The following is a 22,238-nucleotide window of genomic DNA, read 5'->3' on the forward strand; positions in this document are numbered from 1 at the left end:
GTTTTTAAAAAACACTTTGTTTATCATTGTATTTGGCAGTTCGTGTAACACAGGTACAAAATTCTTGCGTGCTATTTTAAAGGACAAGGATTTAACATGATGTAACTTGATGACTTCAGCTACAAGAGGACAAAGATCAAAAATATTTAATGAAATGGGAATCTTTGGACCCTCATGAAACAAATGTGGTGTACTGACTGATTATTATTTTATCCTACGTTTCTATTGCATCTTATACCCTTTTTTAGCTTAGCTAGTAACATCATTGATGTTGGTCGGACGTTAATCATCTCCAGACTAATGACCCCTGATTTTACATCAAATATTGACATGACATTGAGGTTAAAAAAAATATGAAATGCAACGGAGGACATTACAAAATTTAGGCCAACAGAAAACCTGACCGTCTCCCGATACTTGAAGCAAATTGTATATGAGACCTTACTTAGGTGTCATCATTAACACATATGGAAGACTTAAATGTTGTGAAGCCTCGTGGTGAACTGGTGCGTGTGAGACCAGTATGTGTACCTGCATGTGACTGTGTGACTGCATATTTACGCCTGCATGATGCATTCACAGATCATTCAGTGTGAGCAGGACGAGTGGGTGTGTAACAGTTGGGTGACAGCTCCTGTCTGTTAATGTATGCATATGAGTCTGCGCCTGTGTTTGTCTGATTTTCTGCCTCAGTGTCCATATATACATTATGTGTGTCAAAGGCACCCAGGCGCAGCCCTCCCACCCCCGCTTGCCAGTGTGCATGGCAGAGCTGTGCCAGCCCACAGGGGGATCTATCTTTATCCATCCACCGTGCCAGCCATGGCTGCCAAAGAGTCGTCTCTCCGCAAAGACGCCTCCTGCTGCTGGAGACTCACAGCAAGAATTAGTGGCGATTTACAGAAACAACTCAGCCTCCTATTTGCTCACGGATAAATGCTTCTTGTCAGCTGTTGAGAGCTGAAAATGAATAACAAACAGAGCAGAATTATATACTAGAAATAAATGAGGTTGTGGATGCAGTTGGTAATTGCTCTAATTATTCAATGTGGACTTGCAGCAGCAGAGCGGTGTTGTCCACACAAGGGCCGCCGTGCATGTTTTCGTTAAAATGCCCTCCCGAAGAAGTGCAGAGAACACTGCTTAATCAAACCTTTTGAAATGGAAATATGCGGCTTTGATGTGATTTCATGACACGCCACTCATACCAACAAGATAATGGTGTTTAAAAGCAACTGAACTAATCTCTCTTTATGCTCTTTGGCTGGATTTGAGTGTTTTAATTAGACAGGCTGTTAGAAACCATTAAGCTCTTGAGTGTTACCTCATGATGCTGAAGTACTGTATACACTAAAGGCATGCAGAGTTACAATGCAGCAAAGTGCAATATGTTGTGAGTCACATTATGTAAGCGATATATTAAGCCTAACAGTTCAGTCGAGGCAGCTGTTCCCCGTCAGGATGATGGTTAACTGTGATTTCACAACGGTGGGTCGAGGTCGGTGCAGGCCGGGGAGACTCCAGTCCCCCGATGGTCTTATCAGACTCTGCTTTGACACGACAAGAATGGTCCCACTGCTAATATTAACCAGAGGGAACTTATTCCATCAGCCTGCTGCTTTGAAATGCTGTTGTTTCCTTCTACTACTTCCTCTTTCTCTATTATTCTCTTTATCACACACACACACACACACACACACACACACACACACACACACACACACACACACACACAGGCACTGTCCTCAGCTGAACTTAGAAAGCAGCAGAGGAATGCAGCTATAGCTCCTTGTTTTCCCACAGACATGCTGTCAGTCAGGCCCTTAGTGTTTTACAACACACTAATTGCCTCACGTTGTGCAGGTTCACACAGGTGTCAGGATGGAGGAGTTAGGGCTACTGTCGACTGCCTCACTCAGGGCCTGCCTCAGGTCCATGTCTTGTCACTTTTAAGTTGTATCCAACATAAAAAGGGGATTTTTATTATATTTTGGGCATGCAGCAAAAGGCCACAGGTTGACATGTGAACCTATGGTGTGCTGCAGTGAGGACACAGTCTCTGTAAATGGGGAGCATGCTCCAGAAAACTGAGCTTAAAGAAAATTCCGAGCTGTTGCACAAAACAAAAACCTGAGATGGAAGTCTAAATTAGATTCTTAGCTGCTGTTGAAGTAAATGTAAAAAATGGTTAAATCTTTAGTGGTTGTTATGCCAACATTCGCCAAATGTTATGATGCTAAAGTTCATAGGTTTACCGTGTTCACCGTCTTAAATAAGTGTGCTAACATGTCAGTAATTTTGCGAATGGGCCTTTTCTGTACAGAATACATTTTGACTTGACATGGTCAAGGAAAAGGCACAGGTGTCATTAATAACATTATTCAAGTGTCCCAGTAAGCCATGACAGTGTGATAGTTAGCTAGCTAGCTAGTTCAGCTAGCATGAACAATACTCTGAAACAGAAGCAGCTAAAAGGAATTCAGTCATCGTTACTGTGCTATTGTTTACTCTTCATTTTTTACACTGCATTTTCTGTTGTGACATGTCAAAACGTATTCAGTGAAAGTCAATGAGTCCACAGCCATGCTAACCAACCTGAAGGCCTACATCGGGTACGTTTGATTCTTAGCAGTCACAGTGAAGTTAATGTAAAAAAACGACACCAAAGCCTGTGTTTGTGATGCTAACATGCTAAGCGGTGACAATGCTAGTATGCTAGTGTTTAGCAGATAATGATGTGGACCATGGGCGCATTCTTTACTTAGCATGTAAGCAGGCTTACATTTGCTGACATGTGATTTTACATGTGAATTAGCTTTGGGCAAAAAGAACTGTCAAAGATAGACATTTCATAGCTTTCCATCCAATAGTAGGAGAGATAATTTCAGTGTGGACCAATGACCAATCATCCAACATTGTCGTCACTAGAGCATAGCTGCTAGCATGGCGAAAAATGCTAAAGTGTTGTTGTGTTGTTTTGCCTTCGAGTTGTATTCTTTGTAAGCCTCTTTAAACCATCCTATCATGTCAGTCAAGCAAATGTAAAATGACAATCTTTCATACACTGTGAACACTTATTTTTAGGTGGCACCAGTCTTGTGAAGATACAGTGTTAATGCGAAAATGGTGCCTGGTGGTGTATCACATAAGTGTTCAATTAATACAGAATAGCACCAGAGTGTTTTTTCCTCCACAAGGCAGAACTGGAGACACAGCAGTGACTTTGTTGGTCCAGCTTTTTATCCTTCCCTATTTAGCTTTTTTTAAATTTATTTATTTCCTTTCTGATTTTCTTCTTTCATATACAAACTGTGTCTGTCTCTCTCCCTCTTTCCACCAGAATCTCCGTAAGATGGAGGCAGAGTCATCGGAGGAGCCTGGCCGAGACCTGAATGAGCTACAGAATGATGACTGGGTAGGCAACTGGACTTCTGACCTCTGACCTCCAGCCTCAGCTGATCTCAAGTCTAGCTCACTTAAAGCAAACTGGGGGAATCATATGCCCTTATGGTTTCACATCGAAGATTCTTCATGACTACATGTTCACATAGAGAAATCACTATGAATGCATGTCACACTCTGAATAGGCAGCGATTAACGAAACCTCAGGAGCCATGTTGCAATGGATACTGCTCCCCTTGATGAAAGCTCCTTATTGTGTGAGCACAGAGAGGTCAGAGAATGGATGATCGCTGTTGTCCAAATAAATTCATGTTCGCAGGGTCATGGTATTTGCTGCTTCCCCTTTTTGTCACGCTGCCCTTTGCTTGCTCCGTCAGGCTCGATTCTGGGTTCAGGTGATGAGGGACCTGCGTGAAGGAGTCAAGCTGAAGAAGGTGCAGGAGCGCCAGTACAACCCCCTGCCCATCGAGTACCAGCTCACTCCCTATGAGATGCTCATGGACGACATCAGGTCCAAACGCTACAAACTGCGCAAAGTCATGGTCAGTGTCCAATGTGGACCACATGGTAATATTGATGCCAGATGCCTGCTGCTTGGGTCGCTTCAGTCTTCATGTCTGTGTTTAACTTTTCCTACATTTTGACCCTAATCTGTTGTTCCAGGTAAATGGGGACATCCCACCCAGGTTAAAGAAGAGCGCTCATGAAGTCATCCTGGAGTTCATCAGGTCCAGACCACCTCTCAACCCTGTAAGTACAACTTAAGGTCCACGGGCTTAAATATCACAACCCATCCTCAGGCAGCCTGAACAGACCTGTGGACTGTCTTCAATGAATACTTAGCTTGAAAATGGGTTTCCTACCTTTATAGGTCTGTGACTTTTTAAGCAAAGCAGGGTGTATTTACATACTAACCAGTTCTGAGTTCTGTCATGTGTATATCAGCCGGTGACCATTTCAGCCAAAGGGTGAATTGATCCCTTGTTTAATTTGAGCACATTTTAGAGAATCAAAGGTGAACTAATCCAGTGAATGAGAGTAAAAATGCAAAGATTATAGGGGGAAAAATGATGCTCTAGTCTGGATAGTATTTATTTAATGCCATCACATAAAAAGTAAATTTCTTTTAAAATGTAGTAGATTAAAAATCAGAATTTTAAAAATAAGCACAGCCTCTCTGTGAAATATGAATGTTGCAGCTGTCTAATTCCAGTGTCACACTGCACTGGGAATTCAGTGAAATGCTGCGTTCATCAGTTCTCTGCTGATATGAATCTTACTGCAGAAGTAGCGGGCGCTGTTTCAGCAGGGCCCTCAGGTCTTGGTGATGAGATGAACAATCAGTCACAGGAGATATGAGGAGGGAGTGATGAACATGTCTGTACTCTCTGTTTGTTAGTCCTAGTTATACTCCACTCTACTTATTCTCTGTCTTATTATGTACAATTTGCTCAACTTGCGCCAGGTGTCGGCTCGTAAGCTGAAGCCACAGACCCAGCCTCCTCCGACTCTCCATGAGCGGATCCTGGAGGGAATCAAATCAGAGAGGAAACTTCGACCTGTGTCACCTGGTGAGGTCCGCAGGGGAAGGCTAGGTAAGGATGCTCTGCGCCTCTGTTTCCATGGTGTCGTTATTTTTTTTTACACTTTTGTTTCACAAAAAATATGCTCACCCTCATGCACATGAAAAAAAAAACATACTTCAGTCTGAAATGTACTTTTTAAGCTGAAGTATGGAGCTGATGCTTGCACCTGCCGGGCATCATGTGCAAAGCAACTAAATCCAGTTGAGAAATGTGTAAATAGCTTCATTATTTTGAGCTACTCTGTTTAGCTTCCTGTTACACATTACTGCACTGTTATTTGTGCCTCTGCTTTTGGCTGTCGTAGCTAATGCTCTCTAACTTTTCATATTTGTGTTGCAACTAATGCCTTTTATCATTTTGTTGTACTACATGGCGATCTGCAGTGGAAGTCGTACATTAATATTAATGCTAAGTGTCTGCAATTCCATTACCACTAACAACACTGTTACCGCTGTTGTCTCTCAGTGTCAGTAATCTTTCACCATTGGCTGTGACTTATTTGAAATCCTATTAAGAGGGTGGTTATACCTAAAACTAAAGTATGAGCATGCTATAGCCCTGCATTTCTTTGCAAATAGAAGCAGATCACAATATTTGAATGTATTATATAACACCTGCCTTAATCTGACTCCTAATCCCAAGCAATAACTTTCCAATGCCATGACTGTTTCTCGTTGCAGTAATTCGGCCACTTAGCATGTCTTTCAGTTTTGATGCGTCAGGTAAAGTCTACCCTGCTGCTTACCTGGCTTTTTTTTTATTTTTTATTTTTTAAAATATCTTTCTCTTTCCCTCCTTGTTTGGCTGCTCATCTGCTCTCTCAGCCTGCACACACATCAAACACAGTGTATCAGCGCACCGCGCACGCATCTCATGTCATGCTTCAGTGGTTGGTGATGGTTGGCCGTGGTCTGTGGAGGTGGAATCATGGTGATGTGAGACACTGGTCAGTAGGAGGACAATGATGGGAGTCAAATGATGAGTGACACATGGACTGACAGAATGGACCAACAAGATTTTATTTTTCTAGGGAATTTGGTGGGTAGGTGGACATATGGTTGGTGTTGTATACATCCTTTTTTAGTCCTTAAAAAAAAGAATATAAGCTAATTGAATGAGTAAGAAATAAAACTAATGTAAATACTTTTATTTTTTGGTGTTTGGACCTTTAGTGACTCAACCAGGTGCATTCTTACCCCAGGTACAGCTATCAGGGGGAACATTAGAAGATCTAAGAGTAGCTTAGCTAATTAAAAAAAACCCACACATTTGTTTTTATGATGGCAATAAGTATACAAATAGGATTTGAACTCATATTGATTATCACAATATCAATAGCTCAGCTTCAACTCAACTTGATTTGCCCAAAGTGCTTCACTAAGCAAAAAAAAAAAAACAGAGCAGACAAAAGTAAAAAGATAAATCACCAACAATAAATAGAAGTTTGCATGACTGATGAATTCCAGAAACGTAAAATGAAAATGTTAAAAGAAATGGAAGTGAAACAGAATATAATAAGTAGATAAGACAATGGATAACATTTTATTGAAAACCACGAATGAAACCTCATAAATGAAACTATGGCAATAAACAATGAAGCACCTTAGATAAAAGCAACTCTACATAGATATGTTTTATTCCACAATCATGTAGTTACTCCAGACATGACAGGCTGGCTGCACAGTGCCCATCAACCTTTGACTGAGAGTTTGCTACCTAGCAAGTGAGAGCAGAAGTCAAGATAAGTAAGCTGAAAGTGTGGATTTATACTTTTGTTCACAGTAATACACATGTTACGTTATTCCTCCTTTTCAAATCTACTTCTTCTGATTAGTTGATCGTTCAAGAGGGAATCCTCGTTAGCATTTGGCAGGCCTCAAGGAAAAAAAAATCTCCATCATTGAGTTTTAATGCTACTGATTATAGCAAGAGTTGTGAAATGACTTTGGTGCCTCGGTGCACTTCAAATCTTTCTTCAGAGGAAGTCATTCGGTGTGATGGTGCTACTGAGAGCTGGTACAGCTCATATACTTTGTCTTATATGCAGCTCATGTGAGAGAAATGGACAGAATTTAATCAGCCTACTGATTTCCAACCACTAAGAAAAGTCTTACCATTGCTAAGTACATCATCTATCAAATATACTGCTATACTGTGAATACTAATTAGATATGTTTGCATCCAGATATCTAATCAAGGAGTGAAAGGGAACAGCTGAAAGACTTCCTGCCACCTCCGTCTCCTCAAGACCCATCAGCTTCACACAAAAGAGTCTTTTATGTACCCCGATGACTTTGCAGAATTTAATCATGGTGCAGACGGATCAGTGTGCAGCCTCATGCTCTGCACAGCACTGGACACTCAGCAAACTGAGTTATGTTCTCTCAGTGGGGATGTTTTTTGCTTCACATTCATATGACCAACCTAAAGAGACAGTTCTGATTGAGGTGATAAGGAAATACTGCTGAGGCAGGCGAATCAGATTATTGCTGGGCTCCACTGCCCTCCTACTGAAGCTAGTGTCTCTCATCACACCACAAGCTTTATCGCCTCACGCTTACTCATTCATGGTGACTGATAATGTGTGAGTGTGTGTGTGAGACCTGCCCTCTACAATGGATCATTTTCATTCGGAGTGAGCAGGTTGAATCTTACTTTGCTCCATATTTCAGGGGGAGATGGCACAAGTCACTGACACTCTAATAAACATGATTAAGGTTTTAATCAGGAACACGAAAACACTGCCTCAGGGGGGAAATCCATTTCACGAGATATAAGCGTGGTGGTTACACAACTCATGCACCTCTGGATCAATTTAGTTTTGTCTGGCAGGTGTTTTTTTGTTGTTGTTTTTTTTCCTTTTCGGTAACTGGCTAAATGGATTTATATATTATAGTGTTTATAATGCATTTTCCACAGTTTTATGGAATAGCCTCAGATTTTGGAAAATCACAGAGTTTGCTTTCGGGCACAGTTAGATGTGAAGATAGAAACCTCTCTCATGGCTATGCACTAAATATGAATCTAGAGCCAGGTGGTTATCTTAGATTAGCATAAGTACTGCAAGCAAGGGGAAACAGCTAGTCCTGTGATAAATGATAAAACATTGAAGGAGAAATTTGTAAGATATGGTTAGAACATCATCAACAGAGTGTGACCAAACAACAAGCGTTCACATTCTGTCAAAGATGTCTATGTAGCCAGTGGGTGATTAGCTCAGCTTAGCATAAGGACTGGGAGCAGAGGGAGGATAGTAAGTTAAGTTAATGAGAGTTAAATGTGTGTGTTTTTCTTCTCCACACTGAGACTTGCTTCTCTAAGCTGTATCTATCTTTGGCTTAAGTGGCCAGGTAGCTCTGCTCATCAAATTTTTAGCGATAATCCAAATAAGGGACATTTACCCTAGTTTTGAACTGCTGATGCCATGAACGCTGTGTGTTTTGCTTTTGATGTGTTTTGGAATCAAAAACAAAGATTGATCAACATTTTTCAACATTCATACGGGTAAACATAAAAGTGGCAGAAAGAATCAGACCAAAGTGATATACAGGACATGAAAATAATCAATGCATCTGTGTGGCTGCAGACATACCACATTAATGCACAACAGCTTTAAAAACACACACACACACACACACACACACACACACACACACACACACACACACACACACATTAAAGGTATTCAGCAGCCTCTTGTGATTTAAGCTACACCTCGGAAAAGCATCCTGATATTATTGGGACATAATGAATTATTGGAGTAGTCTTATATCTATCCTAATGAAGGAGGTGTCCCCTTTTAGGTTTTGGCATGACTCGCAGTATGCCACAGGATATGTTCCGTATTGGACTAGGTAAAGTATGACCTGCTGGTGTTTTGGAAGGCCTTGTTCACCCTAAACCTAATGGCCTTGTCTGTCTACCTCCCTGGCTGTAAACTAATATATCCGCTTTGAGTGTTTGAAGCTTGAAGCCTGGCTGAGATACAGGTAGACTGCACCATTGGGGCCGATTATGGCTGGTTTATTCGTGTCTGGAGTTAAATCCAAAGCCTGGTGATGTAGTCTCGTAGGCATCTTAGGTTGCAGACGGACAGTTAGTTCCAGTCCAGCAGCTGAAATGGTGAGCCAACGTGGATGCTTTTCCCAACAAACAAGAGACTGAAAGGAGAAACGAGAGAGGTTTCAGGGCTCCCACAGATCCTATCAGCTGCAGCTCTTTATCTGTCTTTTGCAGCACTTCTCTGTCTCCTCTTCTTACCCTCCCTCCCTCCCTCTTTTCAACCATTTTGCACCCCTAGAAACAACAACAGCTAGTGTCAGGCAGCTTGGCAGGTGGCTGTTTTTGACATACAGTAACAACTCCTCTCCGTGTAGAATGATCTTGTTAGTCAGTTTGTCAATTTCAGAGATTCAGCTCCCCCCAAAAATATACCCTGGAGGATGTCAGGAGAGAGAATCCAATTTTAAGAGTTCAGAGGTTGAATATTTCATGAGAGAGGCATCCATGCTCTTTGTGTAACACCAGCCTGCTCCTCTGCCTCCCCTCAGACCAACTTAACTCACCCTTCCCGACCTCTTTGACCTTGGAATGGATCTCAAAACTCTGTCCTCTTTACAGATTCATCGCATCGTCTTGCCTCATATCAAAGCTGTGATTTGAAAAAAGCCCCTCTTTCCAGTGGGCAGAACAGAACAGGCAGAACGAGAATAGCACTGGATGCAAGGAATCACACGAGGAGGTGTTTTGAGATTCATCTCAAGCGCTTTATCCTCCTTTTATCTCAATGACTCCCCTGTGTGCGACTCTGTGCAGATGAGTATAGTCCATACATGGGCAGGAGGACGTCCAGCTCTCTGTCTCTGACCAATGGATCAGCATCTCCAAGGGCCGAACCCTCCGGCTCTCAGTCTGTGCCTCAGAGGAAGAGGCTCCTGAAGGCTCCCAGCCTCGCCGAGCTGGACAGCTCTGACTCTGACGTCAGTATGAGTTTGCATGTTTGGTACGAATGTTCAGAAATTACATCTGGCATGTACGGCGCCTATAATTATGAAGTGCTTGGCTGTTACATTCATTCAGGATGAGATTATTGGGCGCCAATCAGCCAGCAGCTCCAGTGTGGCTACATCTGTGATGGATGACACATCCCCAGAGTCTGCGGTGGGGAAGAAAAGTGAGTCAGGAATTATTTCTATATCCCTGAAACAGCTCTAATGCCTTCTCAACTAAACCGTGAAAACCCTGAAATGAAACCTACCATTTAAGCTGTTGTGTCTCTTTTGACCAGCAGCTCCACCCATGTTCCTGCCCATTTCCTCTACACCCCAGCCAGAGAGGCGTAAGACCCCCCAGAGGAGACATTCCATTGAGAAGGAAACCCCGACCAATGTCAAACAGTTTCTGCCGCCCTCCAAACAGAACTCCAAGTCTCTGGTGAGTCAGACACCTTTTAAGACCTGCTTATCCTCAATGGAGGAAATGTGAGATAAAAATGATGCTTAAGTTGAAAAAAAGAGGCAGACTACGAAACATTCCTTGTGGTTTTATTATTTTCAAACGGTTCATAAGAGCCTTTACAAACAACAAATGGCGCGGCAGTATGACAGCATATTGCTGTTGGCTCTCTGAGGGCAGCGTTGCTTGGCAAAGTTTTAATCCAGCCCCGACCACAGATCCTGTCCAGTAACTTAATAAAGAGACAGAAAAGATGGAGAACTGGAGAATTGGCGGGGGGAGGGCAGGATCCTTACAGAGAAACAAATGAGACGGGATTGAAATGAAACACTCACTGTCATCTCTCTTTTATATCTGCCTGACATGTGTCCTGCTGGATTTCCTCCCTCTTCTTCCTCTATCACTGAATCCACTGTATGTGCTCATATTATCCCCTGGTAACTGCAGGAAACCTCCTCCTCCACACACACGCCTTCACCTTCTCTCGTTCAGGTTCTCCTCCGCCCTTCTCCCTTCACTCTCCAACCTTTGCGGAGCTCCAGCCCTATCGAGGCATTTGTTTTGGGGTTGATGAAGGCAGTTTTTGCCCTGTGCAGGGGCATTTACATCAGAGGAAGAGAGTCGGCCAAGGTTTGCCAGTCTCCCATAGTCCGTTCTGGAATAATGATAATAACTGTAGCTGCCCATCCTCTCCTACTGCTTCCTGCTTCACTAGAGATCATTCCCCTGTAGAGCACAATGCTTCCATAATAAACTGAGGAGGACTGCTTTTTATTTGATGTGTGATCATGCAGCTAGTGATCAATTCCATTTATTTATTTAAAGGTCCCATACTGCAGAAAGTGAGATTTCCTGCCGTTCATGCTTGCACGCCCAGGCCCGTCTGAGCTAACCAATCAGAGCAGACTGGGCTTGTAGGGATGGGGGGCCTTAAAGAGACACTATAACAGAGTGATCAGACAGAGGGTGAATAGATGTGTTGCAGCAAAGGACAGTACCAGAAAAATCATGCAAACATTTTCTGGTAGACACTGAAATTAAAAGCATGAACCTTGAAATAAGCACACTATGGGACCTTTAATAATCATTCAGCCTACTGCTTTAGATCACATTTTAACACCCAGACAGTAGGTAGCCGCAACTAAAATTCATTTAAACCAGCAGTGGTGCTCAACGAAAAATGAAGCATACGTCTGTGAGTTCCGGGGAGTATGAAGTAGTACAATAAATCGTGTGATTTCGACCTCCATAGTTTGGTTAATTTGTAGCACTATAATTTAGTATAAAGAAACAGTTCAGTAACACATATTTCTCAAGATTTGAATTTGTCTAATGCTTCTTCCCATGCTTTTCCTCCCATTCAGTCACAAAACAGCATTCTGTAGCTGTCAGGAGTCATGAGATCAGCAGGAAATACTGTGGATTAACTTGTACTACAGAAGTCAGTCAGTGACTCACGATGTGTGTGACTGTTGAAATGCTTCCAACAGGATGTCATGGCAAACAAAAAAACAAACAAAACACACCAGCCACATTAACATTTTTTTTAATGCGAAATGAACTAATCGAGTCCAAAACAAAGATCAGTGCGAGCTGCACAGGTATGTATCACAGAAAGTATAAAGAGGCAGGAAACACACATCTCTTCCAGGCAATTAATGGCTAGTGTGTGAGGAGCTCCGCTGCCCTGCGCTGCTGCTGGGATCATGTCTTCCCGTCAGTCCAGTTGTTTACGCATCATGAGCCCTCTCTGAATCCGCCTGTTTCTTCAGTAAGAACAGTGAGAACAGCTTTGTGAGCCAAATGCAGGCTGGACCCACACAGGCCATGCTGAAAGGTGCAGAGGGATGGCCGCATGTGTTCTGAATGATAAACACTGAGCTCTGTGTGTTAGAGCTGCCGCTGCCAGAATCACTCACAGTTGTGTGTGTCCGTACAATATACGTGCTTGTGTTGCTGCAGGAGGAGTTCTGTTTCCCTGTGGAGTGTCTGTCTCTGACCGTAGAGGAGGTGATGCACATCAGACAGGTGCTGGTTAAGGCAGAGCTGGAGAAGTTCCAGCAGTACAAGGAAATCTACAACGCTATGAAGAAGGGAAAGGTAACTTCTTTTGTGACACGTCTTCCTTGTTTGGTGCACAGTGTGAGACATCAAGTGAATGAGTTGGGCTCTTGACTTCATCATGAAGGAAAGAGTACACAGCTTTCTTCAGAGTTCCCACGAATCACATTTTTGTCAAACTAATAGAATGTTTGCATGACTGTTTTTTTCTCTCTTTGTCTTTTTTTAATTGCAGCTTTGCTTCTGTTGTCGAACCAAAAGGTTTTCCTTTTTCACCTGGTCCTACATCTGCCAGTTTTGCAAAAAGTAAAACATGTTCACCTTTTGCACATCAAACAAAAACTATTCATGAGGAAGATTGGCAGATTTCATTCATCACTTGCTCTGTTTTCCTTGTTTTCTCTTTGCAGACCTGTGTGCTCGCAGTGCTGCAAAAAGGTAGGTCAGATAGTCCAATCAGATGCCTGTGCAGCAGGAAAAACTGCCTCTTGCTGTTTTCATCAGGCAGCTGTCAGTATTGTGGTGTCACATTAAAAATAAGGGCAAATACTGTTGAAGGCAAACTTAAGGATTAAGTTATCTGATTATTTGATTGACATCAGAACTGTTTGCCAATAACCATCATGCTTCTCTCCATTAACATTCACGTCTTTCCACTCTAATAGATGCGGCTGCCATCCAAACCTTACTCCAGCTTGCCCATCTACTCCATTGGCTCAACCAGCACTCTCCCCAGGGATAGGCTAAGTGCCATGGCTGCTGTAGGACAAGGACTGTCTGTGGCAGGAGGGCCAGGGCCGAGTCCGGGGCCGTCAGCAGTAAAAGGGGCCACGGCGCCCTCCCCTATTAAAGAAGCAACAACAGGAGCATCTAAAGGAGCTGGAAAAGCCTCTGGAGCAGCAGCTGCTGCTAAATCTGAGAAATCCAGTGGCAGCCCACAGCGCCACGGCATTCAGAAGACCATGTCTAAGTAAGAGCATAATTATTCAGATAGAGGAAGTCATACTATTTATGTCATGATATAATGCACATTCTCCTATAGAAAGTTTGTATTATATTGGCACAGTGGTTTAAAACACACACTGTAGTGAGTCAGAGCACATACTTAAAAAGAAATGAATTGTTATAATTGTTACAAATGCTAAAACATACAAAAGATGAAAACACCTTTGCTCATAATCACAGAATATAAAAGAAAAAACTTAACAAAATAAAAATACAACATATCTTCTATCATATTAGCTACTGCTCATACAGTATATCCAGTTTGTATCTGTGTACCATAGTACACTGTCACTGTGACATCTAGTGGCTGAAATGTACTGTGTCAACAGATGGTAAAAATACACAGAGGAGTCAAATCTTCATTGATTTGTTCACTTCATCAACTGCTACTTGTGAGATTTTTACACAAAGGACAAAGCTTCCTCATCCGATCAATGATCAGTTGAGTACATAAAAAAACACATTTCATTACCATGTATTATAAATAATCATGACAAAGCACCTTCCAAAAAACACAAAGTACCATAAATATATATATATTTTTAAATCCAAACTAAAACAATGAAACCACAGCCTCACTGTGATGAACACAGAACTTTGACCAAATAAACTAAAACAATTCCAGAGCTGCAAAAAAAAAAAAAAAGAAAAAGAAAAGCCAAACATTTGGTGGTTCCAGTTCCTTAAATGTGAGGATTTGCTGTGTTCATCCTGTGTCTCTTCTCTGTAGGTTCTCAAAGCACGGCTCCTTAAAGTCTCATGAAGAACTGGAGCTTCCCCCGGAGCTGACGGAGGATTGGGCCACCATGGAGGTGTGCGTGGACTGCAAGAAGTTCATCACTGACATTATCGCCTCCAGCAAGCACAGCCTCTCCCTGGCCACAAAGAGAGCTCGCCTAAAACGCAAGACCCAGTCCTTCTACATGTCCTCCCCTAAAGGCAGGGAGGAGTACCGGCCCTCTGAACGGACAATCAAGGAGATCTAAAACTCTTTATCTTTATCTCTCTCTGGCTGCTTCCAGCATCAATGGCACAATTGCAAAGACTCAGCACTGGATATGATCTTGCTGTTCATGTATACTTCAGTCAGATAAAGCTGTCAGAATGGCTGATATGAACCTCAGTGGTGGTGGTGTTTTGTTGCTGTGTCCTGATGATCGTGTACAGCTCCTACAGACAACAGCATACTGTAGATCGGACAATCTTCTCTTTTTTTTTTACCATATCATGATGATCCTTTAATCTCTTGACGCGGTGTTTGAGTAGAGAGACAAGAACTGTTGGCAAGGCCTCAAAGTGGGTCAACTTCCCTCCCCTCCGATGGCATTACTGCGTGGTCCAACCCAACTCACACTCAAATCAATAAGCACAAGGAGGTCTGAAGTGTGTTTGGCTTCCTCAGGCACTGGCACTACAGAGGACACAAGGCCTAGGGAGGGATCGTGTTGTAACTGAGAGTGACACTCAAAGTAAAAATCATTTTGTATGGGTTTTTTTTTTTTTTTAACATGTGTGTGTACAGTAAATGATTGTTCGATGAAAAGTCACCGTCTGTTTTAAATTTTATTTTGCTGTCCCCCCATCACCAAGCTGCTTGAGAGCAAGCTCCTGCTGTCTTGAGAAAGCAGAGGAAAGTCTCGAAATATCCTTGTGTCTTTTTTTTTTTCCTTTGGCATCACATTTAGAATAGAAACCGTTTTATGCAGATTTAGTGCCAAATAATAACTTCATCCTGATCTGTATGTTAACAAAAGAGAAGTCGTTTCGCCAGATCTCGAAGAGAAATGATGGTACAAATAGATCACCTGAAATGTTGCAGAGTCTGCAATATTTTTAATGCCAAATTTTTTATGTTGACACAGGTCAAGCTCAATAAAATCCCATAGCCTACATCTCCCATGATGCCCATTTTCAAACCAGTGAGCAGAGCACAAGAGCACAAAAAATTAACATACAAAAAAAACCTCATAATATAACCAAATCGACTCTAACTTTGAGATATAATGTTCCGTTCCAATGCGTAGAGTGAGGATCAGACAGAAAAAAAAAAGTTTTGAGGGCCTTTAAAGGGTAAATCCACCAGTTTTACACACCCAGTTGTTTACAGGTTTTGGGAAGTACTACTACAGATACTACTACAGTGAATAAAGTACTATAAATCCTTTCATGGCTCTAAGGGAAGCTGCATGTCATCTGATAAGCTGTCTGAGGTGATGTTACTCAGTGACTAAGATGCTGTGTGTGTGAAGTAGTGCAGCACTGAGATACCACCTTTTAAATCCACACATTCTTCCTTCTTCACAAAATGTGGTGCCTAAATTACACTAGTTACTAAATTGCTAAATTACACTAATTGCAATTAGCTGCTGAATGATATCACTGGAGTCCATTTTTTTAAATTCCATGCAGCTTCCTCTGGAGCCAGTTAACACTTTGTTCTACTTTTTAGTGGGCTGTGCTCGCCAGCCCACTATGGACACCTCTATAGCAGAGCTATAGGTGTCCATAGTGGGCTGTGCTCGCCAACCATTCAAACTTTGAAACGTAGGCACAGGTCTCGTCTATTTAAGTTGTATTTGAACTTTTTTCCAACGATGTATAGTTTTTGAACTCTGACCCTTTAACGATGATGAGTGATTTTGGGAAAATTCAGGGTTTTCAATGAGTGTGTATGGTGGAATGTTCGCGCAGCAGAGTGCAGGAGACCAACTGACAGAGTGAGAGAGACTCAAAACAAAACTCAGAAATTTTCTCTTTCCATGATGATCCCGGCCACAAATTACGCTCATTAACAGTGATATTTTCCAGAGTTGTAGCCACACTTGTCTTCTCTCTCACAATGTGTCCGCTTTTTTGGTCGGATTTACGGTGGTCGGCAACGATCACCGTGGCAACCGAGATCAGCTGGGCCTGCACAGAGAGAGTCTGTCTTTCTCTCTCTCTCTGTCTGTCTCTGTCTCTATTATATATATATATCTCTATCTGTCTGTCTCTATCTCTGTCTCTCTCTCTATATATATATATATCTCTCTATCTGTCTGTCTCTCTCTCTCTCTATCTCTCTGTTTATTTTACAATCCACTGTACATTGAGAGCCATTTTTTCTGTCGCTAACTCGTCCCACATTGTTGAGCGCACACAAACATCTCAGTATGCTATCATCATCAACTTTAAAATGTAGCTAAAACTCCAAATTATCAACGTGATATCATACTTTTGCCTTAGCTCTCATAGTTTTTTCGTCACGGGGCAAAGCGCACAGCCCACTCTTGCGATTCCCCGGCGGGGAATTGTCTAGTTTCACATTTGCAATAGTATTCCCTAAGACCTGTAAACACACTTTAATGTGTACAATGTGTGGAGCTACCCTTTAAGCACATTTCTTCATCATACATTCACACTTTATGTTCATTTGAAACTGTTTTTACTGAGATCACTCAGATGTGCACAAAAGCAGGTATAGAAACACTGTTACCTGCCGTACCATGTGGAGGATTCTTTTCAGACTTGCTTTTAAATAATTTACAGGAGATAGCATATTTTTGCATTTTTAAATACCTATAAATAAATTCAATGGTAAATATATAGTATATATTAACTACTTTAAGTTCCTGACTTGTATCCGTATTGTGTAAAGATTAGTAATAATGCAACAAGCTCATGTTTATGTGTTTGTACAGATTGACACCATGAAACCTAGTTCACTGTTCAGGCAGGAACAGTTAACAACATACCGTCTTGCCGTTCAACACATATTTAAAGTCTTAATAAAACGCCTTTATGATTTCTCTCCATCAGTCACAGTCTTGCTGGCAGGAAGAAGCACCTGACTTGAGGCCTGGATGTCTGTCTGGTTCCTCATCACATTCCTCATCTTCCTGATTAAGATGTTTCTGCCTTAAGAACTGCCTTTTATGATCACACGCATATGTTGAACAGTCATCTACTGTATGTGTACATACTTTGTTTCTACTGGTTTGTTCGTAGATCAGCTCGGTGTTGCCTCGTTGGTATCTTGACAGTGAGACTGCTGTAAATCTGTGTCTCTGAGAGGGAGACTCTCCCAGTACGGTGTGTTCGGGGGAGGATAGGGATGTCCACAGAAGAAACTTCACAGTGTGACAGCATCATGCATGTACTACGGTGTAGCTCGTACCTTCAGTCTGTATTACCTTCATGCTGTATCTCCCTGCAGAGAGTGCAACAAATGATGACTACAACAATAAACTGTAATGCAATACCTGATCAAAGTATCTGCATCTTTTTGAGTGATAAGTGATTTTACTTATGTCATATCTTTTCAAATAGACAAAATTCCACTTGTAAGCCATGGTGAAGTTCTGGGAAAGGTAAACACGATTTCCAAACATTAACAAACATTAAAAACAAAAGTTTAGTTTAATTAAAAAGTTTCAGGACTTTAGACTCATAATTTCACAGAAGGAGTGACACTATCAGCACCTCCACTGTGTAGTTCAGAAGAAGTTGAAGAATCAGAACTTATGAACCACCCTTAGAAACCACAAAGAAAAAGTCTTTTCCAAGACTATCCTCATTTGATGAAGAAGAGTGCAGCCGTACATGTGGCCTCAAACGAAAGAGACTTTGGGTACTTCCAACCAAGACCGACCCTGCCCCCAGCGCTCAAAAGGCGGACACCCCGCTGGGCCTTTGGACCAAGAGTTCCTCAATAGAGTACCAGCCTTCCCCCTGGGTACTGGACCGACACGTCTCCATACAGCTGGATCCATACACATGAGGATGATTTGGCGTCTGAGTTCTGACTTCTGTCTTATAAACTAAACTAAAGAATTGAGAGTACCGGTAGTATTAAAAATTACTACCTTAATATTTAATACATACAAGCCGACTCATAATTTCACCATCAGCCCGCTATCACTGAATCCTATTACTTTACTCATTACAGTCTTATTTAATTTTCCCTGAATTAGTTATGTCATGGCACTAGATTCCATGCCTTTGTGCTGTGTGTTGTGTCTTATGTTTTGATTTTCCATGCCCTCTTGTGTCCTATAAGTTCTCCTGAGTATTCCCTTGTTGCGGTGTGTCTCCCTCTGTCTGTCAGTGTCTTCTCCTCTGTGCTTCCCCTCCTCGTTACCTCACCTGGCCTCCTCCCTGCTCTCTCTCCTCACCTGTTCCTCGTCTCATCGTTAGTGTCTGTGTGTTAAGTCTCTGCTCTCCCTCTTGTCTTTGTCTGTTCGTTGCTCCTGTTCCTGCTTCTGTCTGCTTGGCGTCCCTCGTGTGTCCAAGCTCAGAAATATTCCTGGATGTTATTTGTTTTCTGCCTTTGTCGCCTTTTGCCGTGTGTTTTTGGTTTTAGATTTTTACATTTTGATTTGTGCTTTAAATATTTTCCGTTACACTTTGTTCAGCCGTTTTAGTTGCTACTTTCGTTTTTGGTCCTCGGACACATTTTCATTTGTGGTCCTTGGTTTTGTTTGACATTCAGCTTCGGTTCAATGAAGCTCGCCTATTTACGAGTCTACAATTAATCACCAGTGATTAATTACCTTTTAAGTAGTGTATCTCCTACATGATGTAAAAATCAAGCTGAAGAGAATTTTTTTTTTCCTCCAGTTTTTCCAGCTGCTCGCCACTCTAGCAATGTCACACACTCTAGCTCATGCAATACACACCCATTATTAAAATCAGAAGACAAGCTAAAAATCCTTAAAACTGAAACTGATTTCAAAACCGTGAAAGATCTTAATAAGCTGAATACATGCCCAATATACTTCTGCTGTTGCTCTGTTCTTGTAATATTCTGCTGTTGTGACAAACAACAAATGGGACATTAAAGGATTTCTGATTCTGAATAGTTCAAAGTCTTGTTACTCTTTAAAAGTTGGAGTGTTGTCTGTAGCTCAAAGTATGAGGGACAAGGAGAGGTTGAAAGTTGTTATAGCCATTTGATGAAATAAGTAACTCACAATAATACACAATAATCTTCTGTTAAGAAATGCCTTTGGCTTGTTTTATTTTATTTTAAATTTGGCTCTGAATGCAGAGCTTTATGACGAAAACAACTGTAGCTACATGGTTTAAAATCAGAAGATACTCTTAACTAATATTACTAGGTGTACAAGTGGTTAGCCATCTTATCGCTTCATTGCTGTGGTTCCTGTAGTTGCCATGGTGACGTGACTGGCACACAGAAGAAAGCCTTCAAAGCTCACCATTTCAGCGGCAAAGGACAGTTAGTGTTGAAAACTTAGATGGAGTCCCTTGCAGACCCAGATCAGGAACGGGTACTGGTTCTACTGATACTGTATAGTCTGGTGTTGTCAGGTGGCTCTTAAAAGAGCCTTTGTGTTGTTGTGATCTTGACCAGCCGATGACGTTCCTTTTGGCGTGGATGGTGCAAAGACTAATGGACATTTTAATGGTTCGTTTAGAAGTATAGAAAGTAAGACCCAGATCAGGAACCGGTACCTAGTTTTACACGCCTGAACTGATTGAACTTTTTTTTTTAAAGTTTTTATTAAAGAATTTCTTCTTTAATAAAGGTTGGCTAACCGGAGCACCCGGGGAAAACCACCTATAGCTCAGGCGTGTGTTTGATTCAGTCACAGTTCCTGAACGTAGATCAGGCCAAACATAAGAACCATCTGTACCATTTTTTCTTTTTCTTCTTCTTGCTCAGGAGATCTTCCAGTTGGGACCTCATGGAGCTTTCTTTCTCCTCCCACTCCTGCTCCTTTTCCTGCAGCGTCTTCCTGAGATCCTCTGTGGCTTGAATGAGGGAAGTCTTTTCCTGCTGCCACTCCATCTGATGACTCTCCAGCTTCTGCTCAACATTCCTTAAAGAAGTCGCGAGGGTTTTGTTCTCGCATTTCTGCTCATCCAGCTGAGCCTCATAGAGAGCTGCAGATTTCTCCATCTCCTCCATCAGGGGGATTTTCTCCTGCTGCCAGCAGAGGCGCTCAGTCTCCAGAAGTTCCTCTGCCTTTTCCAGGACAGCTGTGATCTTCCTGGTTTCCTCTCTTTGCTCCTCAAGCTGGACTTGATGGGAAGCCTGAGATCTTTCCATAGCCTCCTTTGCTTCCTGTTGCATATCCTGAAGAGTCTTCTTGAAGCCTTCTGTGGCTTGTATGAGGGAAGTCTTTTCCTCCTGCCACTCCACCTGATGACTCTCCAGCTTCTGCTCAACGTTTTTCAGAGCAGCCGCGAGGGTTTTGTTCTCGCATTTCTGCTCATCCAGCTGAGCCTCATAGAGAGCTGCAGATTTCTCCATCTCCTCCATCAGGGGGATTTTCTCTTGCTGCCAGCAGAGGCGCTCAGTCTCCAGAAGTTCCTCTGCCCTTTTAAGGGCAGCTGTGATCTTCCTGGTTTCCTCTCTTTGCTCCTCAAGCTGGACTTGATGGGAAGCCTGAGATCTTTCCATAGCCTCCTTTGCTTCCTGTTGCATATCCTGAAGAGTCTTCTTGAAGCCCTCTGTGGCTTGAATGAGGGAAGTCTTTTCCTCCTGCCACTCCACCTGATGACTCTCCAGCTTCTGCTCAACATTTTTCAGAGCAGCCGCGAGGGTTTTGTTCTTGCATCTCTCCTCATCCAGCAGAGCTTCATAGAGAGCTGCAGATTTCTCCATCTCCTCCAGCAATGAGCATTTCTCCTGCAGCCAGCTGAGGCGCTCAGTCTCCAGATGATCCTCTGCTTTTTTCAGGGCAGCTGCACTCTTCCTGGTTTCCTTTCTGTTCTCCTCAAGCTGGACTTGGTGGGAAGCCTGGGGTCTTTTCACAGGCTCCTCTTCTTCCTGTTGCATATCCTGCACCGTCTGCTTGCAGCCCTTGGTGGCTTGAATGACGGATGTACTTTCCTTGTCCATCTGCTTGTCCATCTGATCCTCAACGAGAGGTTTGGACTCCTCTGTCTCGTCCAGCAGCCAGGTGTCTAGCTGCCAGCAGTGGCGCTCAACGTCCAGAGACGTACCTGCGTTTTTCACGGCAGAGGCGATCTTCTTGGTGTCCTCTTTCGGCTTCTCAGCTATTATTTGATCGGGAGTCATGGTACTTTCCAGAACCTTCTCAGCCCCTTTCTTCTTCTCTGCCATTTTTTTCCTACTCTGTTGGACCATTGTGTCCTCTTTGCTCACGCTTCTCTGTCTTCTCCTTCCCTGAGAGCGATCTCTCATACTGCCTCCTTCTTCTGTACGGTAGTCTTTTCTGCTTTTCCTTCCTCTCATCGTGACGGTCTGATTACAAATGACTGTGTAAAGTCAGGTCCTGTATTTATAGCATTTGAACATTCTAAAATTCATGACATCACCAGGGCTTTGATCATTCTCCTTGGATTGTCTGCTTTGATGTTGTTCTGTTCTGTTGCTATAGCAGAATGTTTGTTTTGGTTTAACACTACAGGATTTTTCAAACCTTCACAGATTAGGAGACCACACACAAATATTCCTGGATGTTATTTGTTTTCTGCCTTTGTCGCCTTTTGCCGTGTGTTTTTGGTTTTAGATTTTTACATTTTGATTTGTGCTTTGTTAAATATTTTCCGTTGCACTTTGTTCAGCCGTTTTAGCTGCTACTTTCGTTTTTGGTCCTCGGACACATTTTCATTTGTGGTCCTTGGTTTTGTTTGACATTCAGCTTCGGTTCAATGAAGCTCGCCTATTTACGAGTCTACAATTAATCACCAGTGATTAATTACCTTTTAAGTAGTGTATCTCCTACATGATGTAAAAATCAAGCTGAAGAGAATTTTTTT

The 22,238-nt window shown here is 42.3% G+C and overlaps 2 protein-coding genes across 8 annotated transcripts in view; one reads left to right on the plus strand and one right to left on the minus strand.

The window, feature by feature from the left end:
- The window catches only part of spire1b (spire-type actin nucleation factor 1b), a 36,623-nt gene extending 21,992 nt beyond the window's left edge, over positions 1–14,631 (plus strand). Inside the window, exons 5-18 of one of the 7 annotated variants that reach the window (XM_037075836.1) lie at positions 3,341–3,415; positions 3,780–3,944; positions 4,066–4,152; positions 4,868–4,997; positions 5,669–5,710; positions 9,804–9,967; positions 10,068–10,161; positions 10,276–10,421; positions 10,890–11,072; positions 12,405–12,542; positions 12,739–12,809; positions 12,914–12,941; positions 13,169–13,473; positions 14,239–14,631. In XM_037075836.1, the coding sequence (XP_036931731.1) occupies positions 3,341–3,415; positions 3,780–3,944; positions 4,066–4,152; positions 4,868–4,997; positions 5,669–5,710; positions 9,804–9,967; positions 10,068–10,161; positions 10,276–10,421; positions 10,890–11,072; positions 12,405–12,542; positions 12,739–12,809; positions 12,914–12,941; positions 13,169–13,473; positions 14,239–14,494 (1,884 nt within the window). In that variant the 3' untranslated portion in view covers positions 14,495–14,631. The remainder of the gene's footprint in view (positions 1–3,340; positions 3,416–3,779; positions 3,945–4,065; positions 4,153–4,867; positions 4,998–5,668; positions 5,711–9,803; positions 9,968–10,067; positions 10,162–10,275; positions 10,422–10,889; positions 11,073–12,404; positions 12,543–12,738; positions 12,810–12,913; positions 12,942–13,168; positions 13,474–14,238) is intronic. The other 6 variants (XM_037075839.1, XM_037075837.1, XM_037075840.1 and 3 more) reach the window with 6 other exon arrangements.
- A 5,001-nt stretch (positions 14,632–19,632) lies between these two features.
- On the minus strand, positions 19,633–21,729 carry LOC119006282 (putative uncharacterized protein DDB_G0271606). Its single transcript, XM_037074808.1, has 2 exons — positions 20,115–21,729; positions 19,633–19,946 (listed from the first exon to the last, which is right to left on the minus strand). The coding sequence occupies exon 1, from the start codon at positions 21,709–21,711 to the stop codon at positions 20,116–20,118; it is 1,596 nt and encodes a 531-aa protein (XP_036930703.1). The 5' UTR covers positions 21,712–21,729; the 3' UTR covers positions 19,633–19,946; position 20,115.
- Between the last annotated feature and the right edge of the window lie 509 nt (positions 21,730–22,238).

Source organism: Acanthopagrus latus, chromosome 17, assembly GCF_904848185.1.
Source record: "Acanthopagrus latus isolate v.2019 chromosome 17, fAcaLat1.1, whole genome shotgun sequence".
NCBI classification, from domain to species: Eukaryota; Metazoa; Chordata; class Actinopteri; order Spariformes; family Sparidae; genus Acanthopagrus; species Acanthopagrus latus.